Source organism: Apiotrichum porosum, assembly GCF_003942205.1.
Source record: "Apiotrichum porosum strain DSM 27194 chromosome Unknown scaffold_7, whole genome shotgun sequence".
Taxonomy (NCBI): domain Eukaryota; kingdom Fungi; phylum Basidiomycota; class Tremellomycetes; order Trichosporonales; family Trichosporonaceae; genus Apiotrichum; species Apiotrichum porosum.
Genome location: NW_021167114.1, coordinates 1,009,573 through 1,036,691, shown reverse-complemented (window position 1 = coordinate 1,036,691; position 27,119 = coordinate 1,009,573). Strand labels below are relative to the sequence as shown.

Here is a 27,119-nt window from a genome sequence, read left to right as displayed (position 1 = left end):
TCTCTAAATTGGAGAGACAGCGAGCGCAATAAACGTTATCACGGAGTATGCTACAGTTGTCTGGAAAGGTGTTGTGTGTGAGCGTTTGAACCATGAAGAGTGACAGCAATGCGAGGGCCGCCCGCAGCCAAGACCAAGGCGATGCTCGGCGGGGGACTGGGCAGGACAAGACTCGGCGCTTGCAAGCTGACAGATGGGCTGCCAAGACGCACTTACTAGAAAGGATGAGAGCCAACACGTCGTCGTCGAATTGGGTCGTCGTCGATCGGAAAGGCCACCAGCCTGCCAAGCGTGTTCGTTCACAACAGAGGACGTAAAGGTAACGTCGATGTGGTGGAAGTTGGTGTGTGTCAGAACGTAGTGTGTGATGTGTGGCTCTAAGGGAGGTCGTGCTGCGGCTCCTCTAACGGGGTCGCACATGTCGGGGTAGCCGCAAAGTTGACGGGGGCCAGTGATTGAGGGGCTCGTACTTTGGTCGAGCTGCGGCGTCTTGTCAGTGACCACCCTTGAGCGGTCGGCCTCTGGTCATGGCTTCTGGCTGTAGACCTTGGAACACGCAGCTCGTTGTCCATTACTGCCCTTGTTGGCAGCTTCCGGGGCTGTGCCCTCTTCAGGAGCCCGCGGCGCGTCGAGGGTTGCCCGCAGCTTGGCGCTCGGTCAGTGCGAAGAAATGCGTAGGCTGGCGCGTCTTGTCCTCTCGGTATACCAGCACGCGCAGCAGAACGAGTGTCCTGGGATGTAAGGTGAAGTTTAACATTTTTCCTTGGCGCTGCCCTGATTTTAAGGCGGGCTGACCCGCGCGTTGTACGCGACTCCTGCTAAGACATAGCAAAGGGATTTTTCTAAGGACAAAGGACCTCTCACCGCACATTAGGCCATTAGGCATGCCGGCAGCGCTTGATGACCTCAGCCTGCTGCCGTGGAAATGAGCTATCCCGCATTAGCGGCGACGCTGGAGGCACCGGCACCGAGTTCCACAGACGCGAACTGGACGGCCTGGACGGCCTGGACGGCGCGTCGCACGACCGCGTCTGCAATTCTGCAAGCACAGATGCCACATGCTTTCTCCTTGTCACCAGTCTGGAGAACAAACGGTGGCCTCTGTGTGTGCGTGCGGTCCACCGCTCACCCGCAAAGTGCGCCGACCTGAACAATAAACGAATGAACCCCGCTCGATATCTCCCTCTGTGGGTCACCGTCACACGCCAGGAGATGGTGCAATGTCCTCCCCATCCGACATGACTCCCGCACACCCACATCCCTTGGTCCCTGTCCAAGGCGGCTCGGCTCTCCTGTGTACGTGTCTGAGACCTGGCAGACATCTTCTGGCCCACCGAAGCCAGCACTAGTGGTCTGATGGTCGGGGGGTTGGACGTGCACTGCTCACCCTCATAGTGAAGTGCAGGAGATGAGCAAGCTGTCCATTGTCCTCGTCCGGATGCTGACTACGTCACGGGATCACGGGCCGCAAGGCCCAGTAGCACGTTCCTCTAGTCAGTATTGCTGATCTGCACTGCTTGTGGCAATCCGAGCAGTCCCAGTAGTGTTCTTATTTTGGTGCATGGGCACGCGCCACAGCAGAGTGTGGTTACGGGGCAATGCCGGGCTTGTGACAGACCACGGCGGGCTGTGACACGATCCCGCTACAACTCTAGCCCCACGCAACGGGCACTGCGCCGAGACGGCCGAGAGCTCTTGGCTCGACACAACCAAAGCAACAATTCATAGCAACTTGCTGACCTTCGTCGCAATTCCACTTCGTCGGGCTTTGCAAGCAGGGGCATCCCGGTTCTGGTTACGCCAGCATCGCACAGACCCCGACGCCGGACATGCACATGGTCCTGCTGCCGCGACGAGCACTGCTTCAGCCTCCGCCACCTGGCGGCGACATGTCCCTTGGCGTACCATGCTGCCGTTGACCACCACCAAAGACGTCGGCCGTCCATTGTTCCTGGTGCCCGCCTGCAATATCGGCTGTCTGTGCAGCTGCGTCCACTGGCGCTATGAGTGCAGCCGACACAAAGGGACGTCCACTTATAGCAACCATTTAGCCAAACTGTGCCGTGTTTGAGTAAGGGAGTCCGATATCAACCGCAACATCAAGGACAAGAGCGACATGTCGCCACACGATAACGCACAAGCCGACGGATGGCGCCACGCGGAGGGGTGGCGGATCCTGGATCAGTCAAAGGGCACCTGTCCGAAGCGGAGGGAGCGGGCTATTTATTGTCGACAACAATGTGCGTCTCTATCCCGTTGTGGCCTGCACCCAGCTCCCATGGTACTCACGGCACCGGAGTGTCTCTCTCCGTAACTGAGGACGTTATTTGCTGTCCATTGCCTGGGAGGCCGGGGTGTCGGCTCAGTCACCAAAATGTAACCGTCCGAGACGGCTGGACGAAATGCTCAGCAGCGGTGTTTGTGCAGACCTCAGGCGCGAGATCAAGCGTTACCTCGGTCATGGGCACCATGTGTCCACAGGTCGGGGGTTGGTGATTGCCAGTATCGAACTGCGAGCGACGCAGCTATGAAGAAACCCAACGACAAATTCCCCGCACTCCAGCCACATGCGCAGCTCCGCAAAATAAACTTGGAGAGTCCATTGGGCCAGTGTCAACAAATGGTGGGAAAGATATTGCTGGCCATGCTGGCCATCCGTTGGGTGGTGCCATGGGGGTCAGACGTCACCGGGGGTGGCTAGGGTGCACTGCACCACATGTCAGCGGTAAATGAATGGTGTTGGGTTCACTCCCGTAGCAACTGCGGTGGCCCTGACCCTCTAGCTCACGCCCATGCCCAAATGCTCGCTGCATCGCTGCTTCCCAAACATCCCTACTGATTGCTACCCAAATGATTCTCAACTATATACTAACCCATTACTTGACCTCGAGGCGAAGTGCGTCGTACATGACAGAAATGCTGGTAGCCACCACGGCCGACCCAGTGGCGTTGAACGGCAGGCTGAGAATGAGCTCGTTGGTCTTGGAGGTCGACAGGTACGAGGCCGGGAAGGTAAACTTGTTGGCGACCTGGTAGCAAGTGACGCCGCTGCGGGTGGAGCACGAGCCCGACTGATAAAAGGGGATGACAAACGCCTCGAGATCGACGCCGTTGACGTTGACCACGAGCGGGAGGTTGTACCACGGCGCAGCGTCCGAGTACGTGTCGGTGTTGCCAGCGGCAGTGGTGACGCCCGCCAGCTGGACGGTGAACGTCGCCTCGGTCTTGCTCTTGAGCTGCTTTGCAGTGGTGTCAAACGAGATGGTCCAGTTGTTGATGGTGGCGTCGGCGTAGATTCCCGGTCGGGTCATGGAGCTGCCGTATGCCGCCCAGTGGACCCAGTTGAAGTCGGTGGCCTCCTTGCTCTTGCCAACGTGGAAGTTGACACCGTTGGGGAAGTCGTTGATGTAGTCGTACGCGCCCCAGTAGATACGGTACTCGGGGGCGTGGAGGGGGTGCGTGGTGTCCAGAGCGTTTCCGTGGCGGTACTCGCCAGCCGACTTGTCAGGCGTACCGATGCGCCACAGCTCGGTTCCAGCCGACTCGGCCACCCACTTGATGTTGCCGCTGTTGGTCTGCGACCCAGGCTTGACGCTGATAGTCTCCTGGACATAGTCGCCAAAGATGCCGTCGGCATACATGGTCAGGCGGTAGTCGCCGGCCTTGACGCGAGGAATGGTCACTTGGCCGTTGGAGGCAATGTTGGCCCAGTACTGGTATGCAGAAGCATTCTGCGCATTGTCCTGGTAGTCATAGCCCGGAGCAGTGAGGATGGCAATGGCATTGCTCGCTCCCTTGGGCAGATTGACCTTGGCCTTCCAAGATCCGCGCTCCTTCGTAGTCGCATAGCCCGGAACATATGACGCAATGTCGTCGTAGAACTGGGCATGTGTCTGGGTGTTGGCCAGAGTCTCGGCGTCGGCGCGCAGGGTGCTGATGGCCGTGTCGATGGTGCGCTTCTGGCTGAGCGCGTCACCCTTGTTGAAGTGGAAGAGGCTGGGGCCCCAGGTACGCTCAAAACCGTTGGTGATGTTGACCACCTGATCGCCGTGGTGGTTCGACATGATGTAGTTGTACACCTGTTTTTCGTCAGCACACCGTATTCGATACTGAGAACACGTACGTATCCGTCCACTGTCAAGTCGCTGTATGTAGGGCCGCCGTAGAACGTGTCCTTGGTGTTGTAAACCATCCACACGCCGAGAGTCGAGTTGTCGGGCGTTTGCGTACCGTCTGCCACAAGACCGTGTACAGTGTGGTCCCTGTAAACTTCCGACATGGAGTACTTTGTCCAGTAGTCCGCTACCTGTGTGACGTACGGGTCGTTGGTACGGTTCTTGTTGAGGTACCAGGTCGTATCTTGCACGAGCACCTGGTTCGAGCTACTACCGTAGCCGGCAGCAGGGTTGGGGGTAGGCTCGGGAACCCAAAAGCTCGGCGACGAGCTCATGTGCGTCCACAGCGGGCTCTGTGGGCGGAACAGAGTACGCAGCTCAGTGAGAGGCGTGAGGACGTCCTGCGTCTCGTTGTGGTACGTGAGGCGGGTGAACGAGTGGAGACTGGTCTCACCCTCGCGCAAGAACCAGTACTGCGAATAGACCTCGCCTGCTACGTTAGACTTTGTACTTTGCCACAACATTTATCTCCTCACTCACCGTAGGCATTCTCCGGAGCGGTCTCGCTGACAATGAAACCACCATACTTCTTGCCTGCGCTGTCCGTACCGGTGACGACCTTGAACGACGACTTTGGCCCCGGCGAATAATGCGTCTGCTTCGGGGTGACCATGCCGTCGACATACAAGACCGCGGTCGAGGAGGCGATGGGACTGCCAAGGAGCGAAACACCGTCGATGGTGATGGTGGAGATGTATGAAGTGGATTTGTTCATGGCGAAGTACATGCGCTCATTCTCGAGGTACATGAACGTGTCCGTCTCGGTCGCGTTGAGAAAGGCAGTAGCCGTGCTGCCGAGCACGGCGAGGGTGGCCATGGCCCACGCTGGGGACCACATGTCGAGAAGATGGAGGGTGGTGTTGAAGCTGGGATCGCGACGTTCACAAGACACGGGCACCAGCTTATGAAGTTCCAACCTCGGTGAATCGGATCCGGGGCTTCAAGGGGAGCGCGACGTCTTGACGCGACCAGTACACTCTGTTCTCGACGGGCCTGTTGTCTTTACGGCAGAATGTTCTCCGCGCCCTCCTTCCAGGTACAGTGCTTCGGGGCATCGTTCAACCGGGAGAGCTGTTCCTATCCGTGAGGAATATGCATGGAGCAGGGCCCCGGCTGACATGCGTGTGGGGTGGGCATTGCCGGCCCCGCGGGCCTCGCTGGGGGGCCTCATTGACGTTGGGGGACCTCTGTCACGGACGCGTGTTTGGACCTGGTGGCGCGTCCACAACGTCGGCGTCTTCTGACGGCGGCCCACCCGGGACATCAATAAACCGACTCACACAGGCCAACCCTTTAAAGGCCTGCGCATAGGACGCTTGCGCAGAACGCAAGGTTTTCCAAACGTCATAATTACACTCGAGAAGGACGCTAAGTGAGGTGGGCGTGTGTGTTGCACGACGCGACGGAGTGGTGGGCTCGCTCCGGACCGGACGGGCCGGAAAACGCCGGTGCCAAGACTTCGGTGTCTCGCTGGTTACATCTGCCGTGTCAGGTCGCGCGAGGTTTCAGTGTTGCCCCGTGAGTGGATATAGAGACTGACGACCACCTGGCTTGGGTTGGCTATGTGGTGTTCAAAGTTGGGGCAACGATACATCCCTGAGACCATTGACATGTTGGCATGTCAGACTATACTATTACGAGGTCTCAGCTTGGCTATACAGCGAACGTGTCAGTGGGAACGGTGGTTTTGGGTATTTGGGGGTGGGTCAGTATCGTATAAGCAGACGTGTGTGCAGTCAGTGAGGCGTGGGGGTTCCGCGGGTGATTCCTTGGCCGATACAAACAAGAGGTTTCTACAATCTGTGCTGTCAGCGCTTCCAGAGGGCAGTACCACCGCGCGGTGGTATGTGGCGGCCATACGCGGCGGTACACCTCAGCCCAAGAGTTTGAATCGCGTACTCGACCTAGTCGGCCACCGCCAGTAGGCGGGGCTAGCGAGCCGATACACGAGCATGTGGTGTGGGGGGAGGGTCGTGAAGGTGTTCCCTCTCGTCGTGTCCGCTAGGTCCTGCGATTCCACACCTGAGGCACCAAGATGCAAAGGGGCTTTTGCCCCAGCAAACGAGCTATTGCAGCTCTCCACGCCTCCAAGACACGCGCACAGGTCAAAGAAGTGATGAGACACGAGTGAGGATAAAGAACACCGCCTGCGCCTCGTTCGCTCCCGACTCCCTACTCCGCTCCGCCTGCAAGAAGAGATCATTGCATGATGGTGATGGTGGGATCTCGGCCGCGAGAGGCCGCAGGCTCTCCGGCAAGGGACGGAACACACTTGGAAACAGGAAACTTTCAATCACTTCTTCTTTCTCCTTCCTCTTGATCTCTCGCTACCGCTCTCGCTCTTCCTTTCTCCTCTGCTCTACCACTTCGCCACTCGCTCCCAGTTTCTACCTGGGCGCCTTTCCGGGCGTTCTCGTCTCGCGCCACAAACAACACTCGCCAAGCTCGATCGGCGCAAAGCACAGAGATGCGAGACTTACTACGCGGAGTATGGGCTCTGGCTCGGCTTACGCCTTGCGTTCAGCGAGCCACTCCTTGTACAGGCCATCGAGGCTCTTGTGGATCATATGCGTCGGGAGGGACTTGATAATGTCGGCAATCTTTTCGTTGAGGACCTCGGTCTTGACACCAGCCTGTTCGGCGTAGTCGGTCGTCAGGCGGTACATGGCCAGAATCGCCAAGCTGACGTGCGTCTGGTGCGAGGCATACGGCGAGTCGGACCGGATGGCAGTTGCGAGTGGGCCGTTGGCGGACGATGGCCCAGTGCCGACGGATGCGGCCGGGTTGCGGTCACCACGGGTCAGGCGCAGGAGAATCTCGAGCAGGTCGTTGGGCGAGGCAAGGAGCGACGCAGTAAAGTCAGTGCGGTCGGTAGGGGTGCCGCTGGTCGATCCACTCTTCCAAGTCTCGAGAATGGACGCGAGGGTTGGTGGCTGATGTCAGCTGACGCACACAAATACATTAGCTTACCGCATCGGGATCCACAATCTCGAGTTTGCCGCGCCAGCCGGCGTCCGTGCCAGCGCGACGACCAAACTGCTCATAGAGCCATTCGTCGGCCTGGTTGGTGCGGCACCATTTGGGCTCGCTGAGAGGCTTCTTCTTGTTGAGGAAGACAGTGAGGGTGATGGGCTCGCCCGGAGGAGTCGCTGTGAAGACGCGGTGCAGAGGTGGCAAGTTGCTGGTCGTGTCCGAGAGCCACAGCTGATCCAAGCGCTCGCGGGTAACGGCAACGAAACGCTGCTCGGTGGCGTCATACGTTTCCACCAACACACCCTTGGGAAGGTCGAGTTCCGCCTTGCCCTCCTCCTTCTCTTCAGCCTCCTTCTCCTGCTTGGCCGGGGCCGCCTCAGGCAGAATCTCAACCTCAATCCTGCCTTCGCCGCGGAAGATGCGAACCTTGCGAACGACCGACGCGTCGAAGACAAGACGACGGGTGCTGTCCTCGTACAGCACCGAAACGCGGTTGACGGAAGGCTGGGCCACGTCGCTCGCATGAGCGGTGACGAAGCTCTCGGCCAGGCTCTCGGCACTGCTCGAAGACCAGCGGCGGGTACGTTGCTTGCCGCGGTTGCCGTAGGCAGATGCCGCGTTATGCGCAGACGCAGCGAGAGCAGCCTCCAGTTCTGCCGAGGACGCTTCAGCACCAGTGAGGCCAGATGCGTGCTCGGTGACATCGGACTCGTCCAGGACCGAGTTGGTGATCATCGACACGTCGCCAACATCCTCCTCGGCGGTCTCGGGGGCCTTGTCCGCAGGACCTTCAGGAGCGGCCGATTCGGGGGCGGCGGCCTCTGCGGGTTCCGGGGCGGTTTCAGTGACAGGTGCGTGCTCAGCTGCAGGCTCGGCAGCAGGTTCAGCAGCAGACTCGGTAGCAGGTTCGGCAGGAGGTTCTGTGGTAGTCTCCGCCGCACTTTCGGGAACAGCTTCGGCAGAAGGCTCAGTAGTGGCCGGAGCGTCGACCTTCTCCTCATCAGCCTTCTCCTCGACCTGTTCAGGAGCTGGCGCCACCTTGACAGCGGCCTCAGTTTCTGGTGCAGCCTCGTGCTCGTCGTCGTGATCATGGTGGTCGCCCTCGGGGTGCTCCTCGTGGTGTTCCTCGTGCTCGCCCATACGGCTCGGCGCGACAGAGCTAGACTCGCGACGCCAGCGTTTGTTGGGGTTGCGGCGGGAAGCCTTAGGAACACGGTCAAGCTCAGGGGGCGACTCAAAGTAGATGCGGAAGCGGTTCTGGTTGGACTCTGGGGAAGAGGTGGGGGCAGCCTCGCCAGTGTTGGCCTTGCCGTGGGTAATGGCGAATGTGGATCGCTTCTTGGGAGAACCGTTCTCGACGTCTGCGGTGTCAGTTGGGATGAAACTTACATCGGCAACTCACCGCCATCCACACTGGAAGGCTTGGCCTTGCGCTTCTCGCCCCGCTTTTCATCCAAAGCATCGCCAGCTGTAGCCTCGTCCCCCTTGGGCTCCTCGGAGTTCTCCACTTCGGGCTTGGTCTCGGCTGCAGCTTCTTCCTTGACCTCGGCTGACTCGTTCTTGATTTCGGCAACGGCTGCGGCAGAGTCTTCCTCGGTCTCCGTCTTGACTTCGACAGCGGGGTCGTCGGTCTTGGTCTCGATTTGGTCTTCCTCCTTCTTCTCCTCCTGGACCTCGTCGACAACGTGTTCGCCAATCAGGCCCCAGGTCCAGTCAAGCTCCTTGACCTCGATACCAACGATTCGGAAGTCGGTCATGGTCGTCTTGGCCTCCTTCTCGACCTTGTCCTTGCGCTTGCGGTCGCGCTGTTGAGGGAGAGCGTCGACTCGTCGCGCGCCGCTGACGGGAGGACGCATGTCGCCACGGTCACGGTCACGGTCGCGCTCGCGATCACGGTCGTTGCGGTCGTTGCGGTCGCGGCGTAATGGAGGCCCGCGAGAGTCGCGACCCATCATGCCGCCGCGCATCGGTGCGCCACCGCGCCCACCCATACCGCCACGCATCGGACCGCCACCGCGGGGGTTGTTGAAGCCCATGCGAGGAACGCTGGGTTGGCCCATGGGCCCACCACCGCGACCGCCGCCGCCACCGCCCATCGGCCTTGCCATGCCACTTCCATAGCCCTGGGGAGGTCCTCCGCGGGAGGACGGGGGGCGAGGTGGGATGCCTGCTGGGCCTCCCGGGCCAGCCCCTCCTGGGCCATCAAAACGAGGCCTCTTGGCGGGAGGGAAGCCGCCTGGGCCACCGGGACCAGGTCCTCCACCGCCGCTTGGCGCAGGTGGACGGGCGGGTACAGGCGCACCGCGACCGGGCGGTCCAGGTTGAGGAGTGTACGGCCTGTTCTGGGACGCGTTTCCGGGTCCGGACGGGCGGTACGGCTGGTTGGCCTGGGAACCACCGCCTCCGCCAAAGCCTCCTCCTCCTTGGCCCTGCTGCTGTTGCTGCTGGGGAAAGTACGGCTGAGGGGGCTGAGGGGTGTATCCGGCACCTTGTTGGTTGTGGTACGAGTTGGTAGGGGACTGGTGACCACCACCGTTGTAGGCGCCGTAGCCAGGCGCCTGGGCTTGGCCGCCATACGAATGCGCGGGCGAAGGTGTGTATGGGGCGCCCCCGCCGGCGGTGTATCCTGCCTGGGCACCGTATTGAGGCGCGCCATAGCCTTGTGCTGGCGACGCAGGCTGGTTGTATCCTGCTCCAGCGTTGTATCCGGCGCCTTGCTGGTTGTAAGACGGCTGATTAGATTGGGCATGCTGGGCCCCGGCACCATAACCATAGTTGGCGTACGGGTTAGGAGGCGCTGCTGTCGACGCGGCAGGTTGGGCCGCTGCAGCGGTGTAACCGGCACCGGCACCACCAGCTGCCTGCGACTGGTAGTAGGCAGCCCATGCGGCAGCGTGCGCGGCCTGTTGGTCCTGCGGGTAGGCGGGTTGCTGAGCTGGGGGAGGACCAGCAGGCAGAGGCGGCGCGGGGCCAGCTTGGGGAGGCGCGTAAGGCTTGGCCGGCAAGCTGAGGCCTGGGTGAGGCCGCTTGTTCATCTGAAAGAAACGCTGGTGCTGTTTGTTGTGCGATGAGAGACGATGGATCGAGTGATGAAATGGAAGAGGCGGTCAAGGAAGGACCGGCGCGGCAGGGGAGTCGATGAATGGAAGCGGCCGCGTCCCTGTCGTTCTCTCAGTGCGGGCGCTAAGTGCGGGGCAGATAAAAAACACGTCATTTGGAATTTTCGTAATTGAAAGTTATCTATCCTAATTGCGTGGGGGCAATGACATTACGTTTTAATTTGTATTTCCGGTTGGAACATAACGTCAGCCACGAGCACGAGCACACGACTTGCAGAGCTGTGCTGTAGGTATGAGTCAAGGCATGCATCACTAGGGAAAGCCTAGGCAACTAGTGGTACCATCTAGGGTTCTTCTACGAACGCATGTATGGAGTTATAAACGGTGCGCATTTGGCTGATCAAAAGAGCACACCGCGTCTATAGATTCGGTTGCCATTAGAGCTTGGCGGGGGCCTCGCCAGCACCCATGCGGTTGACGGCAGCACGGCCAGCGTGGTAGGGGCAGCCACCCTTGACGAGGGGAGCAACACCCGAGCCATCACGGTCGACACCGAGCTCGAGGAGCTTGGCAAAGGCGGCGGCAAAGTGCTCGAAGAAGAGCTTCTGGTCGGCGGCGTACTTCTCAGCCCAGACGCGGAACTCGGGGTCCTTGATGAGGGCGAGGTCGGTTTCCAACATCATCAACTTCTCACCGACCACGACGGCCTCATACTGAAGGGGTCCGTCCCACTTGCGAGGGACCCACTTGCGGGTAAGGAGGAGCTTGAAGAACTGGTTGCTGAAGCGGGTAGGGTTCACGACCCACTTGCTTTACACAGTCAGCACCGCGTCATACGTCATGTGGCACACTCACCCGTCGAATCCAGAGCGGTCCTCGTGGCAGCGGCCAAGGTTGTGGGCTCCTGAAAGCGCAACAATTTCCTGGTCCGAAAAGCCCATGCGGTAGAAGACGTCGCGGATGTGCTGGGCACCTTGCGAGGCGTCGGGGAGACGTCCGTCGACCTTGCCGTGGTAGGCCTCAGCGGCCTGCTCCGACTTGAAGTCGGTGCGTCCGGGCTTCCAGGGGGTCTTGGGGCCGCCCATGGCCTCGAGGGCGGTGACACCGGCGAGAGCTGCCAGTTAGCAGTTGAACTTGATAGCACTCAGTCAGACAACTCACTCCAGAGATCGGCGTACGAGATCCAAGGGTTGGCCTCGGCAATGGGGTCGAGGAAAGCGCGAGCGTGCTCAAGACCGGCGTTGGCGCCATCGTTCGACTACATACCAGTCAGCATGTACTTTCTCTCAGCAGCTGCAGTTGTTGACATACCTCGGGAGCGAAGCGCATGCCCGCACTGATCGCTATCAGCACGACATTTCTAACAGACATTTGTTTGTAACCGGTTAGCACTCACCCGTTCGAGCCGCCGGTACGCTATGCCTGTCAGCAAGGGTCCAAAAAAGGAAGGCAATGATTGTAGATGTAGACGGGTTGGGGAGAGCACTCACGTCTTTCCTCTCGTAGGTGCCCGAGGCGTGCCAGGCAAGCCTGTCCGGTCAGTCTTGGCCGTCTACGGTGCCGTAGCTGTACCGTGCCACTTACCTGACGAGGACAGGTCCGATGGAGCCATCATCGTAGCCAGGACGCTTCAAGATCTTGGTCACCTGGTTGCGGATGCCTGAAGAACGATGTCAGCAAACGGCGATGAAAACGATCGACGCTGATTGGCGCCGAGAAAACGCACCGTCATAGTCGCCGTTCTTAACGCTTGCCATTGTGTATTGTTTGTTGTTGATGTGTAGATGGAGAGATGAGGTGAAGATGAGATACAGTACAGAAATAAGAGGACAGGAGAGAGAGGGTCGCAGGAGCCCGCACGCCACCCCCCGGTTCAACTTTTATCTCGTTCCCGGTTTCCGCGGCCGGATGGTACCGGGCGATGCATTGCCGGTGGCCGCCAGCCCCGCGCGTTCCCCCGGTGGTGATGAGGGGGGTCGTTCAGGAAGCGTCCAGTGAAACCTACAAGCTACGGGCTACGAGCAACCCTTGGGGGCAAATCAGACGGCCGACAGTGCAATAGCAGCGATGTTGGGGTCTTGGCCACCACCGGCTTGAGGCAAGCGGGCACGTCCGCCACTGTACCAGTGTGATCAGAGAGGGTTGATCGGTGGCCAGCTCGCTGCAACCGGGGGCCGGCGCACAGACTGTGCTGTCATCACCCACCGCTTACTGGCCCAAGCAAAGCTCCTATGCGCGATTCAACATGGGTCCCATATACAATACATAGATGCGGGTGAGATGGCTATGGAAGTTGTCTGATCTCTAATCTCTGAAGTAGAGGTACTGGCAGTGGCTTTTTTAAGGAATCGGTGGTACGGTGGTACGGTGGTGACGCGGTGACACGTGACAGCCACGCTATATCCACGCAACCCACCGGCCACAGGTCCATACTTAGGCGGGCTTCAAAGCCCACAACAACAGCCAGCAACAACAACGTCAAACCATCAACATTTACCCTCATCACCCGTCACCATCCACCACTATGGCTCTAGACCCAGGCGTTACCACAACATACGACTTGTCCGGATGTGTCTCATGGCACGATGACATGGAGAACTCGCACATGACCGAACGCCGCCTGGTTGCCGTCAAACATCACCAAGCCACGGAGCGGGCATGGAACCATGTCCTAACCTCGGTCGTCAACTCCTCTTTCCTGTTTACGCCGCCGCCATCGTTGCCAGAGATTACTGATATCACAGTAGGCGAGGAGACGGATTTGTGGCAGCACTCGCTGGCCGATGGCAGTCGCTTCCGCGAGGTACCACTGCAACGTGAACTGGTGGAGATGGTCCTGCGCAGGACCAAGGGCGACCAGGTATGTTTACTGTGCCTTTTCGTCGATGCTGACCACTCTCTCCAGTGGAACCGAGCTCAGCGGAACGGCATTGGCACGCATATCCCCGACATGTGCACCCTCCTCTCGTCGCAGAAGGTGGACGGGCTACAACCCCCACTCGGCCTCATATCACCCGTGATTGAAATCAAGGTCACAAAGATCGAGTCGCGCAATGGCCACTTCGTTGTTGCCATTGGAGCACGCGACGATCCTGAGGTACAGCACGACGACTCGACCCACTACTCGGTTCCGTCGGCCGCTGGTGACGAGGAGCTCATGCTCAAACTCGACGGCGAGAAGAAGTGGACGGCGGGTCTGGCGAAAGAGGTCGTGTACATTCAGTCCGCGTACGAATACTGTCACGCACGCCTAGGCGCCTTCATCCTGGGGACCCGCCTGTCAAGAATCGTACTTGCTGCCAACGGTTGTGTTATTTTGGAATGCTCGAGCGCGTTCCTCGACCGTGTGCACCAACTCGACATGCCCATGACCGAGTTCCTTCGCAATCCCCACAACGTCAGTCATCTCCGCTGGGACCTGGCGAGCCCCGTCTCCGACACCACCTCGGCGGCCGTCCAATGGGATCGTGAAGCTCTCGACAAGCTCGTCGATATCCACCGTCTCGGCGTCGACATTCTCCAACACCAGACCGCCGACAAGCCGGACAACCCCTTTGTGCCCCTTACCGATCCACTCGAACATCCAGGCGTGAAAGCGATTGTTGACGAGTTGACGGCGGGCGGGTCGGTATCTGCGACATTGGGGACAGGGTCGCAGCACAGGCCGTCCAACGACGATGACGACAAGGAGCCGAATCGCAAGCCTGCCCACGAAAAGAAGCCCAGAACGCAACAAGGCAAGCACGCGGGGCCTCCACACCCATCCACATCCACTCCGCCACGTGAGCGTTTCGGGTCTGGACCGTCTGGGGCAAGAGCTGAAGGGAAAGCCCAAGAAGGTACGCGGCAGCATAACATGACACCTGCTGGGGACGATGTTGCTGAACTGCGTACACAGAGACGTCAAGCCTCACCACCGCTGCCCGATGGCGACTTGATGTGGCACTTGCCAGTCCGGCTGCCGTGCCCGAAACAACTCCCGACTCCTCGTTCGAGGTCAAGACGCCATCCACCCTTCCCACGTCGTCCACGCTTCCCACGCCGCCCACCACAATCTTTGACGAACAACTCATGAACAAGGCAAGCGGTGTCGACGCGTCAGTGTATTCTAGTGATTTGGGCGCAGACTGGGACGAGGTTCTCGAAGCCAATGACCTCTGTCCGTCCGACACATCATGGGTGCGCAACTACGTCGCACCCGACAGCGACTTGGACGAGGAGGAGGAAGGGCGGGAGAACGTCTTGTACGAGGACATGCTCGCCGTCATTGGCAAGTTGGGCATGACGGTGAGGTTGGTTGATTCAGCGGCCATGGACCGCCTCCTGGGAGCGATCGCCGCTGCTGTAGCTTAGAACAAAACTACGTGTATACGTGAGAGTGAGATTGTTGTGAATAGTATGCTCTGTATGAATTACTGCATGTTCTGTGTTCTCCCCGCGCACTCTCCCTTGCTTCTGCTCGTGAAGCGCGAATAATACCCAGCGGGATCCTTGACGCGGAAATCCACCAGCCCCCACTCCTGCCGCTTGATATCGGCATCCAAAGGCCACCCGTTGCTCACCACGTCGTCCCTCATCGCCTGTAGGTCGTCCACCTCGAGCACAATCTCCGTGCCCGTAGGTACCATCCGTGAGTGGCTGTCGACAGTCTCCCACGCGGACGCGGCGCCAATCCGAACGCTGCCGCGACCCATGTATGCGTAACCCTTGGACTCGCGGAGGAGGGTGAAGCCGAGAATCCGGGTGTAGAAGTCGACCAAGGATGGGAGGTCGGTGGGGAAGAGCTCGATGCGGAGGGACATGTGCTGGGAGTCGTCTGGGGCGATATCCATGACGTTGCTGTTGGGCATGGGGATGAGAGAGTTGTTAAGTGACATTGTTGGACGCTGGGGTAGTTTGAACGTAGCATCCATGACATGACGTCACGAGGTTCGCCGATGTCGAGCTGTGCCACTGTGAAACGTGAACTGCTGGTCAGGTGTGCTAGAGATGGACCAAAGACCGCAATACACGCCCTCATGCAGACCATAGAGGAGTACTGATTCATGGGAATGTGTTAAACATTTGAGTATACAGTGCGAACAAGGCCGGACCCCCGGCCACGAACCCCGATTACGAAAACATTAGGCTTAGGTTGGAAGGGACGACACTCCCTTACTACGACACGCTGAGGTCGACCAGGATAGTGATCAGACCGAGGACAATCTCGAGGCCGCTGGAGACAGTTGTTAGCGGGTGCGAGTGAAGGCGCAACTGTCGGGGCCACTTACATGAGGACAATGACAATAGCTTCGAGGTGCTCGCCGTGCGAGCTGTTAACCGACTCCTTGAGCAGCTTGAGCATGTCCTGCAGGACCTGTACTGTTAGTTCAGTAAGGAGCACAACACCTACATCGACACGGGCGTTGAGCAGGTCTATGCGCTGACCAATCTCGAGGTACGAGCGGGCAGCATTGTACAGCGGTTCCAGATCTGGGAATGACCAGAAGAATTCCTGCAGTTGTCAGTTAACCGGTGTGGCGAGCGCAACTCACAGGTGAATCCAAGATGGATCCGACAAGGTTGATGTTGATACGCAGGATAAAGAGGTTGCCAATCTGCTTCATGATCTCACTGCGGGGAAGCTGCCGGGTGAGCAGGTGTTCTATCAAACTACACTTACGCCAACTTTGCCGGTCTGGCTGAGACTCTTGGGGATGTCCTTGGTCTGCTCAATGGTGCTGCTGATGAGCTCCTCAAAGAGCGAGATCTTGACCGATTGAGACAGCGCGTGAGACAGCGCGAGTTTGGTCCTGGAGAGTTAGAATCGTGCGACAGAGATCCCATCAACTCACATGTACGACGATCCCTTGCGGAGCGTAATGACGTCGTTGTAGATACGCGAGTAGTCGGCATAGTAAAAGTTGAGGTCCTCCATCTCGACATCCTCGCCGCTGAGACGCTCGACCTCAAACTTTTTCAAGTGGCGCAAAAACGTCTTCTCCTCCCTTTCGGTCATGCCCCAGATCACGACGGTACCATACTCGAAGAGGAAGACGTCGGGGACCCACTCTTCCTCTTCCCAGTCGTCGTCCGCGTCCGACTCGCCGCCGGCATCGTCGCCGTTCCTGACCCGCCTGTCTTTAGCGCCGGGGGCCTTTGCAAAGCCCGGACGACGTTTGGGGAGATCGCGAGGTTTGGAGGTGGGGGAATATGACAACGGAGCGCTGCCGATGCCGGCGGTGTTGTCGTCGAGGTTGAGGAGGTTGCCCTCGGGCACTGTATTCAACAGTTGGACGGGCTTGAGCATGGGGCTGTTACTGCGGTGATTTGACGAAGTGGCAGGAGGAAGATAGGGAGTGTGGAGACACTCGGTGTCGAAAATACGGGGATGGGTGCGGTACGACGCCGGGCGGTTGCTGAGGTAGGCCTGGAGGCCTGGGAGGTCGTAGGATCTGCTGGGTCAGCTACACGCAATCACTCCTTGAACCCACGCAGCAGTGCAGTACGCCGTGACACGCGGGAGCTTGGCCTTTTCCGATTTTGTGAGCTTGAGGGCATCGCGACGCGCCGAGCCGGCGGGAATCTGGTACAGCGGGGTGTAGAACTGGCGCGGGTCAACATGTGCACCAACACGTTCACGGTACCCACCTCGACGCCCTCGCCATCTGTCTGCGCAAGGTGCTGGTCGTCATTTGACTCGTCCTCCTCTTCGGGAATCGTGGGGTGTTCGGGCTGAGTGGGAAGGACCTTGAGTTCTGCAGTTGTGGAATACGGTAGCAAGATGCAGGGCAAGGCATGGTGGTCAGTAACTCTCTCAGGGGCTTGGCAGCGAGAACGCACTCGTTCCCAGCTTGGACGTGCTGGCAGACGGTCAGCTATGGCTTTTGGAACGGACGGTCAGCTATACTCACCGCATAGGCTGTCGCGGCTCGCGACGTTGCTGTTGCGGGGTGTTATGGGCATAGGCATATGGGAGGGGCAGTGTATTGCTGCCGGGGGCGGGCATGGCGAGAGGTAGGCTCCACGAGCGGGGGTTCAAGGGCACAGGTGAAGAGTGAGGAGCAGGGGTTCTGGCGCTTGCTGTTGTGTGTGGTAGGTGGTGTACAGTGTGGACTCCAAGTCCAAGCGCGACGTGGTAGTGGTGTTTCGACGATAGATTATGGGTATTGTGGTCAAACCACCCCTTGCAACTCAATCTCTCCAAGCCGCCAGGCCAGGTCTTGGCCGATCGTTCACGTCACACCTCGTGCCAATTTTGATCCCGCTATCCCTCCTGGCAATTCTCCCAGTTGTGAAGCAATGTCCCCTCCAGCTCCCATGTCTGCTCTTCACCTATCCGATGCATAAATGACACGATGATACAGACCCAAGAACCCCGTTAACGAGTATCTCTCTAGGAGAAACTCTCCCCTAAATAATGGAATAGCCTTTTGTTGTTGTTGTTGTTGTTGTTGTTGTTAGTTGCAGTCAGTTTGACCACTTAAACAGCGCCGGAAGCACGGGCCTGCTCGCCAATGTAGTTGAGGGCCGAACCAGCACGCAGCCAGTTGAGCTGGTCGGCGGACATGGTGTGGGTGGTCTCGATGAAGGCAACCTCGCCCGAGGGCTTGGTGACCTTGAGACGGATCTGGCCCTCGCCAGCGGCCAGGAGCTCCTTGAGGCCCTCAGTCTGGACCTTGTCGCCAGCCGAAATCTTGGCGTAGTCGGCCTTGTCGGCAAACCACACGGGGAGGATACCCTGCTTCTTGAGGTTGGTCTCGTGGATACGGGCAAACGAGCGGGCAACAATGAGGCCACAGCCGTAGTGGCGGGGCTGGAGAGCGGCGTGCTCACGGGCAGAGCCCTCACCGTAGTTGTCGTCGACAACGAGCATCCAAGGCTCGCTGCGGGCCTTGTACTTCTGCATGACGTGGGGGATGGTGTCCTCGCCCGAGGCGTCACGAGCGACGTTGATCTGGCCGCCCTCGTCGTTGACGGCGGTCATGAGGGTGTTCTCCGAAATGTTCGAAAGGTGACCCTTGTACTTGAGCCAAGCGCCAGCAGCCGAAATGTGGTCGGTGGTGCACTTGCCGCGGACACGGAGCAGGCAGGTCAGCTCGGGGAGCTCGGCGGGGCCGTTGGCAAAGTCGGTGCCGAAGGGCTCGAGGATCTCGAGACGGGTCGAGCTGGGCGAGATGGCAATCTCAGTCTCGGGCACAGGAGCAGGCGAGGGCGAGGGCGAGAATGAAAGGTCACCACCCGTGTAGCCCGAGGGAGGGAGACGGTCACCCGAGGGAGCCTGGAACTTGAAGGGACCGTTGGGAGTCTCGATCGAGTCGGTAGCGGGGTTGAAGTTGAGGTCACCGGCAAAGGCCATGGCGGTAACAATCTCGGGGGAAGCAAGGAAGTTCATGGTCTTGAGGTTACCGTCGTTACGAGCCTTGAAGTTGCGGTTGAACGAGGTGAGGATGGCGTTGTCCTCACCCTGGTGCTCGTCACGCTTCCACTGACCAATGCAGGGGCCACAGGCGTTGGCGAGAACGGTGGCACCCACGTCCTCGAGCTTGCCCTGGAGACCGTCGCGCTCGACAGTAGCGCGGATCATCTCCGAACCAGGAGTAACGAGGAAGGGGACCTTGGAGGTAAGACCAGCAGCCTTGGCCTGCTCGGCGATCGAGGCGACGCGGGACATGTCCTCGTACGACGAGTTGGTGCACGAGCCAATAAGGGCCGACGAGAGAACGGTGGGGAACTTGTTCTCCTTGAGGAACTGGGGGAACTTGGAGATGGGGGTGGCAAGGTCGGGGGTGAAGGGGCCGTTGAGGTGAGGCTCAAGCTCGGAGAGGTTGATCTCGATGACCTCGTCGTACTCGGCACCCTCGTCGGCGGAAAGGAAACCAGCCTGGGCGGCAGCGTCGGCGGCAGCAGCAACGGGGGCACGGCCAGTGGCCGTGAGGTACTGGCGCATGTTGTCCGAGTAAGGGAAGGTCGAGGTGGTGGCGCCAACCTCAGCACCCATGTTGGCAATGGTGGCAAGACCAGTGCACGACTGGGCCTCAACACCAGGGCCAAAGTACTCGAGGATACGGCCAGTGCCGCCCTGTGGCATGTCAGTTTTGGAGGCATGACGAGCACACAGCATGACAAACTTACGCGAACGGTGAGCTTGCCGGCGAGGTGGAGGATGAGGTCCTTGGGAGTAGCCCAGCCGCCAAGCTGGCCCGTGAGCTTGACACCGGTAATCAAAGGCGCCTTGAGCTCCCAGGGGGTGTTGGTGAGAGCGTCAACGGCGTCGGCACCACCGACACCAATGGCCAGCATGCCGAGACCGCCAGCGTTGGGAGTGTGCGAGTCGGTGCCGAGCATGAGGAGACCGGGAGCGGCGTAGTTCTCGAGAACGATCTGGTGGATGATACCCGATCCAGGGGCCCAGAACTCGATACCGTACTTTTTAGCGGCCGACTCGAGGAAGTCGAACACCTCCTTGTTCTGCTCGATCGAGCGGGGGAGGTCAGCCTCGGCACCAGTCTGAGCCTGGATAAGGTGGTCACAGTGGATCGAGGCGGGGACAGCACACGAGGGGAGACGGCAGGTCATGAACTGGAGCAGGGCCATCTGGGCAGAAGCGTCCTGCATGGCGACGCGGTCGGGGCGAAGCTTGAGGTAGCGCTCGCCGCGAATCTTGCCACCACCACCGAGCGACTCCTCCGGGTTGCGGAGGTGGGCGTAGAGAATCTTCTCGGCGAGGGTGAGCTTGTGGTCCTTGCCGAGGACGCCGCGGACCTCATCGAGGGTCTTGAGGAGGCGGGGGTAGGGAGGGGTGATGGAGGTGCAGTCCTTGGTGGGGAGAGCGGCCGGGGTAGCAAAGCCGCGGGTGGCCATGAGACGCCCGAGGGCTGGGCGTGTCCTTTGAACGAGCATTGGTGATGGCGCGCTCTTTTAGGGGGGTGGTGGTTGGAGAGAGGTGTATGTGTGGAGAAGCAAAAGCCCAAAAGATTGTGGAGACGATTGAGTCGATGGAGCCGGATAGACCCTGTGTGTTGGGTGGTGGCATGCCAAAAGTCGGCGCGCTGGTTGGCGGAAATTATCGGGCGCCATATGCCGATGGCCCGAATGAGCGAGGTGGGGTCGGTGGAGGTGGTCCATCGTAGGTGACGGTGGGTGACGGTGTGTGTGTGTGTCTTCCTTGCATGCCTTCCCTCTGGCCGCTCTGGCGATCCCACACAACACACAGACACTTTTCTCTGTTGCCCATTCTCTCACTCTCTCATCTTCTTCTCCTACATCTCGTTCCATCGATCCATCCATCCACCCACCCCGTTCTAAACCACACTCTGACCCTCTCACCCACCCTCCACACCAAGTCACTGCCACCATGTCCGACAACGGCGAAGAGGTGAGTGGAACTGCTGCCTTCCCTCCCGCTGTTTAGTTAGAGGAAAGGGAAACACTCCTCTGCATGACGCTAATTGTCGTTCCAGGAGACTGTCTTTGGCTACGAGGTGAGCTGCGCACTCCATTATTGTTTGGTTCAAGCTCACAAACAGGCCATCGATGAGCTTCAAAACCATGTAAGTGTTCCCCCTCTCCCACCTTCCCTCAACTGTCTTCCCTTCCTTCCACCACCCTCCACCCTCCTTCCTCAGACACATCACCTCGTCCATCCACTTGACTCCCGCCTGCATTGCTGACCTCTACCAAGGGCATCAACGTCTCGGACATCACCAAGCTCAAGTCTTCCGGCATCGTGACCGTCCTCGGCGTCGCCCAGACCCCGCGCAAGAACCTCCTCAAGATTAAGGGCCTCTCCGAGGCCAAGGTCGAGAAGATCAAGGTACATGGGTTGAGAAACGGACCGTCGCTGACCTTTGCAGGAAGTCGCCGCCAAGATGCTTGTGAGCTCGCCTCCAGTGTGCGACAGCTGACGACAGCCCCCAGTGTTTGCGTCTGGAGCCGAAATTTCCGACCGCCGCCAGACCGTTCTTATGATCTCCACCGGTTCCAAGGCCGTGGACGCTATGCTCGGTGGTGGCATTTGCACGCAGAGCATCACAGAGGTTTTTGGTAGGTTGTACCTCAGGCCGTGGCTTCTGAAGCTAACTTGCATGCAGGCGAATTTCGCACTGGAAAGGGGAGCGACTACCCAATCACACCCGAAAACACAAACTGACCTCTCCAGACCCAGCTGTGCCACACCCTCTGCGTCTCCACTCAACTCCCCGAAGACCAAGGTGGCGCAAGTGGCAAGGTCGCCTTCATCGACACGGAAGGCACTTTCCGTCCTGACCGTGTCCGCGCCATTGCCGACCGTTTCGGCGTCGACAGCCAAATGGCCCTCGAGAACATCCTCTGCGCCCGCGCCTGGAGCTCGGAACAGCAGTGCGAACTCCTTGTTGAGCTCGCTGTCCGGTGGGTTTCTCACTTTGAACGGAACCCACTAACCCTGGCAGCTTTGTCGAGGACCGCACTTACAAGCTCCTCATCGTGGACTCTATCATGAACCTCTTCCGTGAGTGGCGGATCAGAACATGTGCTAATGCTTCAGGCCAGGACTACTCGGGACGCGGAGAGCTTTCGGAGCGCCAACAGGTGAGCTGGCGTTAGCTGTATCTAGCTCACACATTAGAAACTCAACCAGTTCCTTGCTCGCCTGCAGAAGATTGCCGAGGAATTCAACGTCGCTGTTATCCTCACCAACCAAGTCCAGGCTGACCCTGGTGCTGCCGCCATGTGAGGTCTAGGAGCTGGCATTCAACTGACATTCCAGGTTTGCCGCTGCCTCCAGTGCTAAGCCGGTTGGAGGTAAGTTGACAGTACTGGTGGTCGCTGACTGGTCCCCAGGACACGTTCTCGCCCACGCGTGAGTTGCGAATTGAGTCAACTTGCACAACTGACACGACAGTTCGGCAACTCGCATCCAGCTCCGCAAGGGCCGCGGAGAAGAGCGCATTGCCAAGCTCCAAGACTCCCCTGACATGCCAGAGGGTGAAGCCACTTACTGCCTGAAGACTGGGTTAGTTAGACAGAGTTGAAAACCATGTGCCCAAGCTGACATCGCAGTGGATGGGAAGGTAGGCGTTTGAATGCCATGGGCTTTGCTCACCTGACAGACACTTAAATACGGTTCTGAACCTCAAGGACACATCTCTCTCATCAATTCATTGGACTTCCTGCATGATTTGTATATAGCTCTGTAGATATGGACGGGTTGTAGGAACCAATTTCATGCATAAAGTACACCCTGGGGGCGACTATTCACGGTCCAGATTTTGACGGCGACGGGGCTCCACTCCATGACAAACTCGGGTCAGCAGATAACTCGAGCAATCTCACTCCACATTGACTTTCCGTCAACACCATGCCCGACCGCATCACCGTCTCGGGCCTCAAGTGCGAGCTCGCCAACGGCGTCGGTCCCTCGGCGTTTGGCCTCGTCCCTCCTCCCCCGTGCCCACTGGTGCTGGACGTCGACATCGACCTCCTCCCCAACATTGTCCCAGCGAGCGTCGACGAAGACGACATGCCGACCCTGGGTGTCAACTACAGCTCTGTCTCAAAGGCAATCCACAAGATCTTTTCCGATACGAGCAGGACATGGACCCGCCCCACTGAGCTCCTCGACGCCGCTGCTGCCGTGCCCCTCGCGCTCCCTGCCGTAGCCGGCGTGCGTGTTCGCGCGACTCTTCCGCGTGCGCTCCTCCACGCCCATGCGGCCGAGTACGCGCGGTCGTATACCAATGCAGCGGGCAATAGCTCCAAGGGTGAGATGGACTGTGTGATCCGGGATCTCCGTGTCGCTACTGTCATCGGCCTGCACCCCCACGAGCGGGCTGAGAAGCAACGGCTCGAGGCCGATGTCGAAGTGTCGAGTGTTCCGGAGGACGGCTGGAGTCATAAGAGCGTTGCGGACGCAGCCTTGAATGTGAGTCTCTCAGCGCTGAGCCACTAGGAGTTGTTTGGACTGACCCTCCAGTTCCTTGAAAAGTCGTCCTTTGGCACCCTCGAGTCGCTCGCCGACACCTTTGCCCGTCATCTCCTCGCGCTCCCCGACGTCTCTGGCAAGTCTGTGGACATTACCATCCGCAAGCCCAGCGCTCTCCCGTATGCCACCCCCCTTATCAACGTCTCTCGCCGTGCGACCGACTACGATGGTCGCGGCGGACTGTCCACTCGCGGCGTGAGGATGTTTGGCACCACTGCCCCGCCCGCAGGCCCCACTCCTCCCGCTCCAACCCCGGCACCCATCCCGCTGGGCTCTCAGCGCGTCTTCATCGCCGTCGGCTCCAACATTGGCGACCGCGTTGGCCACATCCGCAACGCCATTCATCTCCTTGAGGCATCTGGCTGCAAGCTCATCTCGACGTCGCGTCTGTACGAGAGCGAACCGATGTACGTCACGGACCAGGACCTGTTCATGAACGGTGTCATTGAGATGAGCACTGCGCTTGCTCCCCTCGACCTTCTCCGCGTGCTGAAGAAGACCGAGACAGAGGTCGGCCGTGTCAAGACGTTTAGGAATGGCCCGCGCGTTATTGACCTCGACCTGATCCTGTATGGCGACGAGGTGGTCAAGATCGGCACCCGCGGCGACGCGGCCGACGCCGACGGCGTCGCTTGGCTCGAGGTCCCGCATGCGAGCGTCATGGAGCGCGAGTTTGTTCTCCGGCCCCTCGCAGACATTGCCCCCGAGCTCCACCACCCTGCCTTGGGTGGCTCTGTCGCGCAGCTCCTCGCTGGCGTTGCTCCAGGCGGTCTCGCCCCCATCATCCCATTCCCTGCCCCCGCACGCGTCTTGAGGCTTGCCCCCATCGGCGCTGTTGCCACGCCTGCCATCATGGCCATCTTCAACGCCACCCCAGACTCGTTCTCGGACGGCCACGAGTCGCGCATCGAGACCACCTCGGCGCTCGCAGGCGTCCAGGCGCTCATGACTCTCGCCACACCGCCCACCATTGTCGACATTGGCGGCATGAGCACGCGTCCCGGTTCACTCCCTTGCACGGAAGACGAAGAGCTCGCGCGTGTCGTGCCCCTCGTTCAGGCCATTCGCATCTCTGACGAGTCGCCGGCCTCCACCCTCCCCCTCAGCATCGACACGTACCGTGCGTCCGTCGCCGCCGCGGCCATCGACGCCGGCGCGAGCTGCATCAACGACGTGCGCGGCGGCGCCGAGCCGGGCATGCTCGAGGCCATGGCCAAGGCCGACTGTCCCGTCATCCTCATGCATTCCCGCGGCGACAGCGTGAGCATGACCACGGCCGACGAACAGGTCTACCCCGAGGGTGTGGTTGCCGGCGTGCGGTCCGAGCTGGCTAAGCGCGTCCGCGCCGCCCTCGCTGCCGGCGTGAAAAAGTGGGACATTGTGCTCGACCCGGGACTCGGGTTCGCCAAGAACCAGGCGCAAAACCTCCAGCTGCTCAAACACATTGGCGAGCTGGCGACGGGCGAGTTGGCAGGATACCCCGTGCTGGTGGGTGCGAGCCGCAAGGGCTTTGTGGGCAAAATCACGGGCCGCACGGTCGCTGCCGAGCGCGGGTATGGCGATGCGGCCGTGAACGCATTCTGTGTCCAGAGCGGGTGTGTGGATGTGCTGAGGGTCCATGATGCGCAGGCTGCGGCCGACTCGGTGGCCATGGCGACTGCGATCCGGGATGCGGACAGGAGTGTGTGAGCGGCCAAACCTTTCTTTTACGGTTTTGACCGGTCACGACACACAGCTGCGACATTGGTGAACCATGGGAATGCAGCATGTAGATGGTGCGAAACGTTGCGGCCTTAACAGGCAGCTCCCATACACACGGAAGTGAGAGCCACTACACACGCCGTGGCAGTGTGGAAACATGTTCAATCTGCTGATTATTACACAATGTCTTTCAAGCGACTGACACTGCCTCTCGAAATACTCACACCAAGACATTACCGGCAATGCAGAAAAGATATGCGAAGCCTCGCCACCTCATCGCCCCCTCCTTGTCGCAATCCAGACCTTTCATATTGACACCTGGCCCCAGCGCTGCAGGTGGACATTGATCCTTTCTCCCACTCGAGATCTGGAGCCGCTTCACCTGCTCCAGCACAGTGGCCACCCCGCCCGCCACCCCGTCCATCCATGACATCTCCCTTTCGGCCCCATGCCGTGGCGGCTGTCCATGGGTCCGGCCAAGGGCCCATTGCGCGTGCTGAGTCTCGGTCCCAACGCGAGGCGACTGCGTCAAGTCATCCTTGCCGTCCTGGTGCTCTGTTCCCTCCTCTGGGCGTCGCCGCACTTGGACTGGGGATACGAGTGTGACCCAGGTATCGTGGAGGGTCACACAATGGGACTCCAGTGGCCCGAGTCGTGGTTCGGGTACATGACGAGCCACGGTGGCAGTGCTTCACACCACCACCACCACGCACCGCCACCAGCCAAAATACCGCGACCCCATCTGCCCGCGTCACGCGTCAACCCGGCTTCCAAACGTGCATACGCGCATGTCGGTCGCTCACGCGTCGAGATGGACAGTAGCGACAAGTACACTATCTACAGTACAGAACCATACACCACGGCGCCGCTCCCGAGCCTGCACGAGGCGTTTGCCCACCTCGAACCGCGCCTCACGGCCATCAAGAATGCCCACGCCCAAATCCCGCAAGAGCACGTCCTCACCGAACCGATTTTCCCGCCCTTTCTCACTCGGGCTCAGCAAAGCCGCTACGCGCACCTCCAAGAGGCCGTCAAGGGCGGAACAAAGCGGTACCTCGTCGGGACGGTTTGTCGGCAGGTGGCGGGCATGCTCGCCGACTGGTTTGCGGCGTGGACCGTCCTCGCGGATTTCCTGGGTCCCGAGACGCTCGTGTTTTCGCTGCACGAGGGCATTTCAGACGATGGAAGGTATGTGTATACAAATGCCGCTGGTTTCGCTCGCTGACGCCTTAGCGGCGAGATTCTCGCGGGTGCCATGCGCGCACACCTGCTGTACATTGGCGTGCCGCCGGCCAACATCCACATTGTGACCGGCCTGCCCCGCCCCAACTGGGAGGACAACCACCGTATCGCCCTGCTCGCGTCGATGCGGAACGGCGCCATGGCGCACTTTTATAACAACGCGACATCTACACGCACTGCGCCAGACGGCACGCCGTGGACGGCGGTTGTGTTCCACAACGACGTCTACTTCAGCGCGGCGCACGTCCTCGAGCTTGTCCACCAGCACGTCACCCAGGACGCGGACATGACCTGTGGCTGGGACCAGGCGGGCAAGTGGTTCTACGACGGGTGGGTCGGGTGCGACATGGCCGGGGACCTGTTCACGCCGTTCCCCGTCCCCGAGGAGGAGGAAGGGTTGCCGCAGAAGGTGAGTGGCAGGCGCTGGACCTGGGGGGGGGGGGGGGGTATGGGTGCGTGCCACCACTTGACATTCACCCAAATCAATACCCAACCCCGCGTAGCAGTGCTGACGGCAGCTGTTCGTCTCCTCCCCGGCAACGCGTGAGCGCCACCAACGCCGTCTGCCCTACCAAGTCTTCTCGTGCTGGGACGGCATGGCCGTGCTGTCGCCCACCCCGTTTCTGCCGCCGTACAACGTGCGGTTTAGGCGCGGAACCCCCGTGGCAGCGACGCCGTACGGAAACCAACCCGAGTGCCACTCGAGCGAGGCCGCGCTGCTGTGCTGGGATTTCTGGCGGTACGGGTTCGGCAGGATCCAAGTGGTGCCCGGCGCGCGGTTTGTGTATGCCAAGGGGGACGCGCGGCTGAGGGGGTATCTCGAGTTGCCAGATCCCGGTAACCAGGGCGAGGGCTTCGACGAGAAGATTGCGTGGGTCGACGAGCCGCCCGACAAGGTCCGTTGTCATGACTGGCCAGACGCCCCGGGCCTGGGACACTGGGCGTGGGACAGTGTGAGATGGGTAGACTCGCCCAAGCTTGAAACTGTGTCGTAGTTGGAGAGAATAGTGACGAAATGGAAGATCA

The 27,119-nt window shown here is 59.8% G+C and overlaps 10 protein-coding genes across 10 annotated transcripts; 4 read left to right on the top strand and 6 right to left on the bottom strand.

The window, feature by feature from the left end:
* Positions 1 to 2,876: 2,876 nt before the first annotated feature.
* On the bottom strand, positions 2,877 to 5,013 carry EHS24_008705 (uncharacterized protein; the record flags this gene model as incomplete). The annotated part of the gene is made up of 3 exons (XM_028624010.1): positions 2,877 to 4,079; positions 4,124 to 4,605; positions 4,656 to 5,013. 3 exons carry the CDS (start codon positions 5,011 to 5,013, stop codon positions 2,877 to 2,879), a joined length of 2,043 nt encoding a protein of 680 aa, XP_028475984.1.
* A 1,669-nt stretch (positions 5,014 to 6,682) lies between these two features.
* On the bottom strand, positions 6,683 to 10,183 carry EHS24_008704 (uncharacterized protein; the record flags this gene model as incomplete). The annotated part of the gene is made up of 3 exons (XM_028624009.1): positions 6,683 to 7,108; positions 7,146 to 8,509; positions 8,551 to 10,183. 3 exons carry the CDS (start codon positions 10,181 to 10,183, stop codon positions 6,683 to 6,685), a joined length of 3,423 nt encoding a protein of 1,140 aa, XP_028475983.1.
* Positions 10,184 to 10,644: 461 nt separating this feature from the next.
* Positions 10,645 to 11,964, bottom strand: EHS24_008703 (uncharacterized protein; the record flags this gene model as incomplete). The annotated part of the gene is made up of 8 exons (XM_028624008.1): positions 10,645 to 11,017; positions 11,063 to 11,321; positions 11,369 to 11,465; positions 11,519 to 11,543; positions 11,604 to 11,623; positions 11,698 to 11,737; positions 11,792 to 11,867; positions 11,934 to 11,964. 8 exons carry the CDS (start codon positions 11,962 to 11,964, stop codon positions 10,645 to 10,647), a joined length of 921 nt encoding a protein of 306 aa, XP_028475982.1.
* A 767-nt stretch (positions 11,965 to 12,731) lies between these two features.
* EHS24_008702 (uncharacterized protein) lies at positions 12,732 to 14,560 on the top strand (the record flags this gene model as incomplete). The annotated part of the gene is made up of 3 exons (XM_028624007.1): positions 12,732 to 13,067; positions 13,113 to 14,046; positions 14,106 to 14,560. The coding sequence occupies 3 exons, from the start codon at positions 12,732 to 12,734 to the stop codon at positions 14,558 to 14,560; spliced, it is 1,725 nt and encodes a 574-aa protein (XP_028475981.1).
* A 59-nt stretch (positions 14,561 to 14,619) lies between these two features.
* EHS24_008701 (uncharacterized protein) lies at positions 14,620 to 15,084 on the bottom strand (the record flags this gene model as incomplete). Its single annotated transcript, XM_028624006.1, has 1 exon — positions 14,620 to 15,084. The coding sequence occupies one exon, from the start codon at positions 15,082 to 15,084 to the stop codon at positions 14,620 to 14,622; it is 465 nt and encodes a 154-aa protein (XP_028475980.1).
* A 280-nt stretch (positions 15,085 to 15,364) lies between these two features.
* On the bottom strand, positions 15,365 to 17,195 carry EHS24_008700 (uncharacterized protein; the record flags this gene model as incomplete). Its single annotated transcript, XM_028624005.1, has 10 exons — positions 15,365 to 15,422; positions 15,478 to 15,554; positions 15,600 to 15,701; positions 15,742 to 15,831; positions 15,870 to 15,999; positions 16,042 to 16,641; positions 16,696 to 16,793; positions 16,838 to 16,944; positions 17,030 to 17,049; positions 17,101 to 17,195. 10 exons carry the CDS (start codon positions 17,193 to 17,195, stop codon positions 15,365 to 15,367), a joined length of 1,377 nt encoding a protein of 458 aa, XP_028475979.1.
* Positions 17,196 to 17,669: 474 nt separating this feature from the next.
* Positions 17,670 to 20,089, bottom strand: ACO2 (aconitate hydratase; the record flags this gene model as incomplete). The annotated part of the gene is made up of 2 exons (XM_028624004.1): positions 17,670 to 19,268; positions 19,322 to 20,089. The coding sequence occupies 2 exons, from the start codon at positions 20,087 to 20,089 to the stop codon at positions 17,670 to 17,672; spliced, it is 2,367 nt and encodes a 788-aa protein (XP_028475978.1).
* A 454-nt stretch (positions 20,090 to 20,543) lies between these two features.
* Positions 20,544 to 22,286, top strand: DMC1 (Meiotic recombination protein dmc1; the record flags this gene model as incomplete). The annotated part of the gene is made up of 15 exons (XM_028624003.1): positions 20,544 to 20,564; positions 20,650 to 20,670; positions 20,716 to 20,739; positions 20,871 to 21,002; positions 21,043 to 21,063; positions 21,100 to 21,225; positions 21,348 to 21,577; positions 21,619 to 21,677; positions 21,714 to 21,757; positions 21,795 to 21,898; positions 21,936 to 21,970; positions 22,010 to 22,028; positions 22,071 to 22,181; positions 22,229 to 22,239; positions 22,279 to 22,286. 15 exons carry the CDS (start codon positions 20,544 to 20,546, stop codon positions 22,284 to 22,286), a joined length of 966 nt encoding a protein of 321 aa, XP_028475977.1.
* Positions 22,287 to 22,526: 240 nt separating this feature from the next.
* On the top strand, positions 22,527 to 24,839 carry FOL1 (trifunctional dihydropteroate synthetase; the record flags this gene model as incomplete). Its single annotated transcript, XM_028624002.1, has 2 exons — positions 22,527 to 23,090; positions 23,142 to 24,839. The coding sequence occupies 2 exons, from the start codon at positions 22,527 to 22,529 to the stop codon at positions 24,837 to 24,839; spliced, it is 2,262 nt and encodes a 753-aa protein (XP_028475976.1).
* Positions 24,840 to 25,299: 460 nt separating this feature from the next.
* Positions 25,300 to 27,088, top strand: EHS24_008696 (uncharacterized protein; the record flags this gene model as incomplete). Its single annotated transcript, XM_028624001.1, has 3 exons — positions 25,300 to 26,039; positions 26,085 to 26,502; positions 26,612 to 27,088. The coding sequence occupies 3 exons, from the start codon at positions 25,300 to 25,302 to the stop codon at positions 27,086 to 27,088; spliced, it is 1,635 nt and encodes a 544-aa protein (XP_028475975.1).
* Between the last annotated feature and the right edge of the window lie 31 nt (positions 27,089 to 27,119).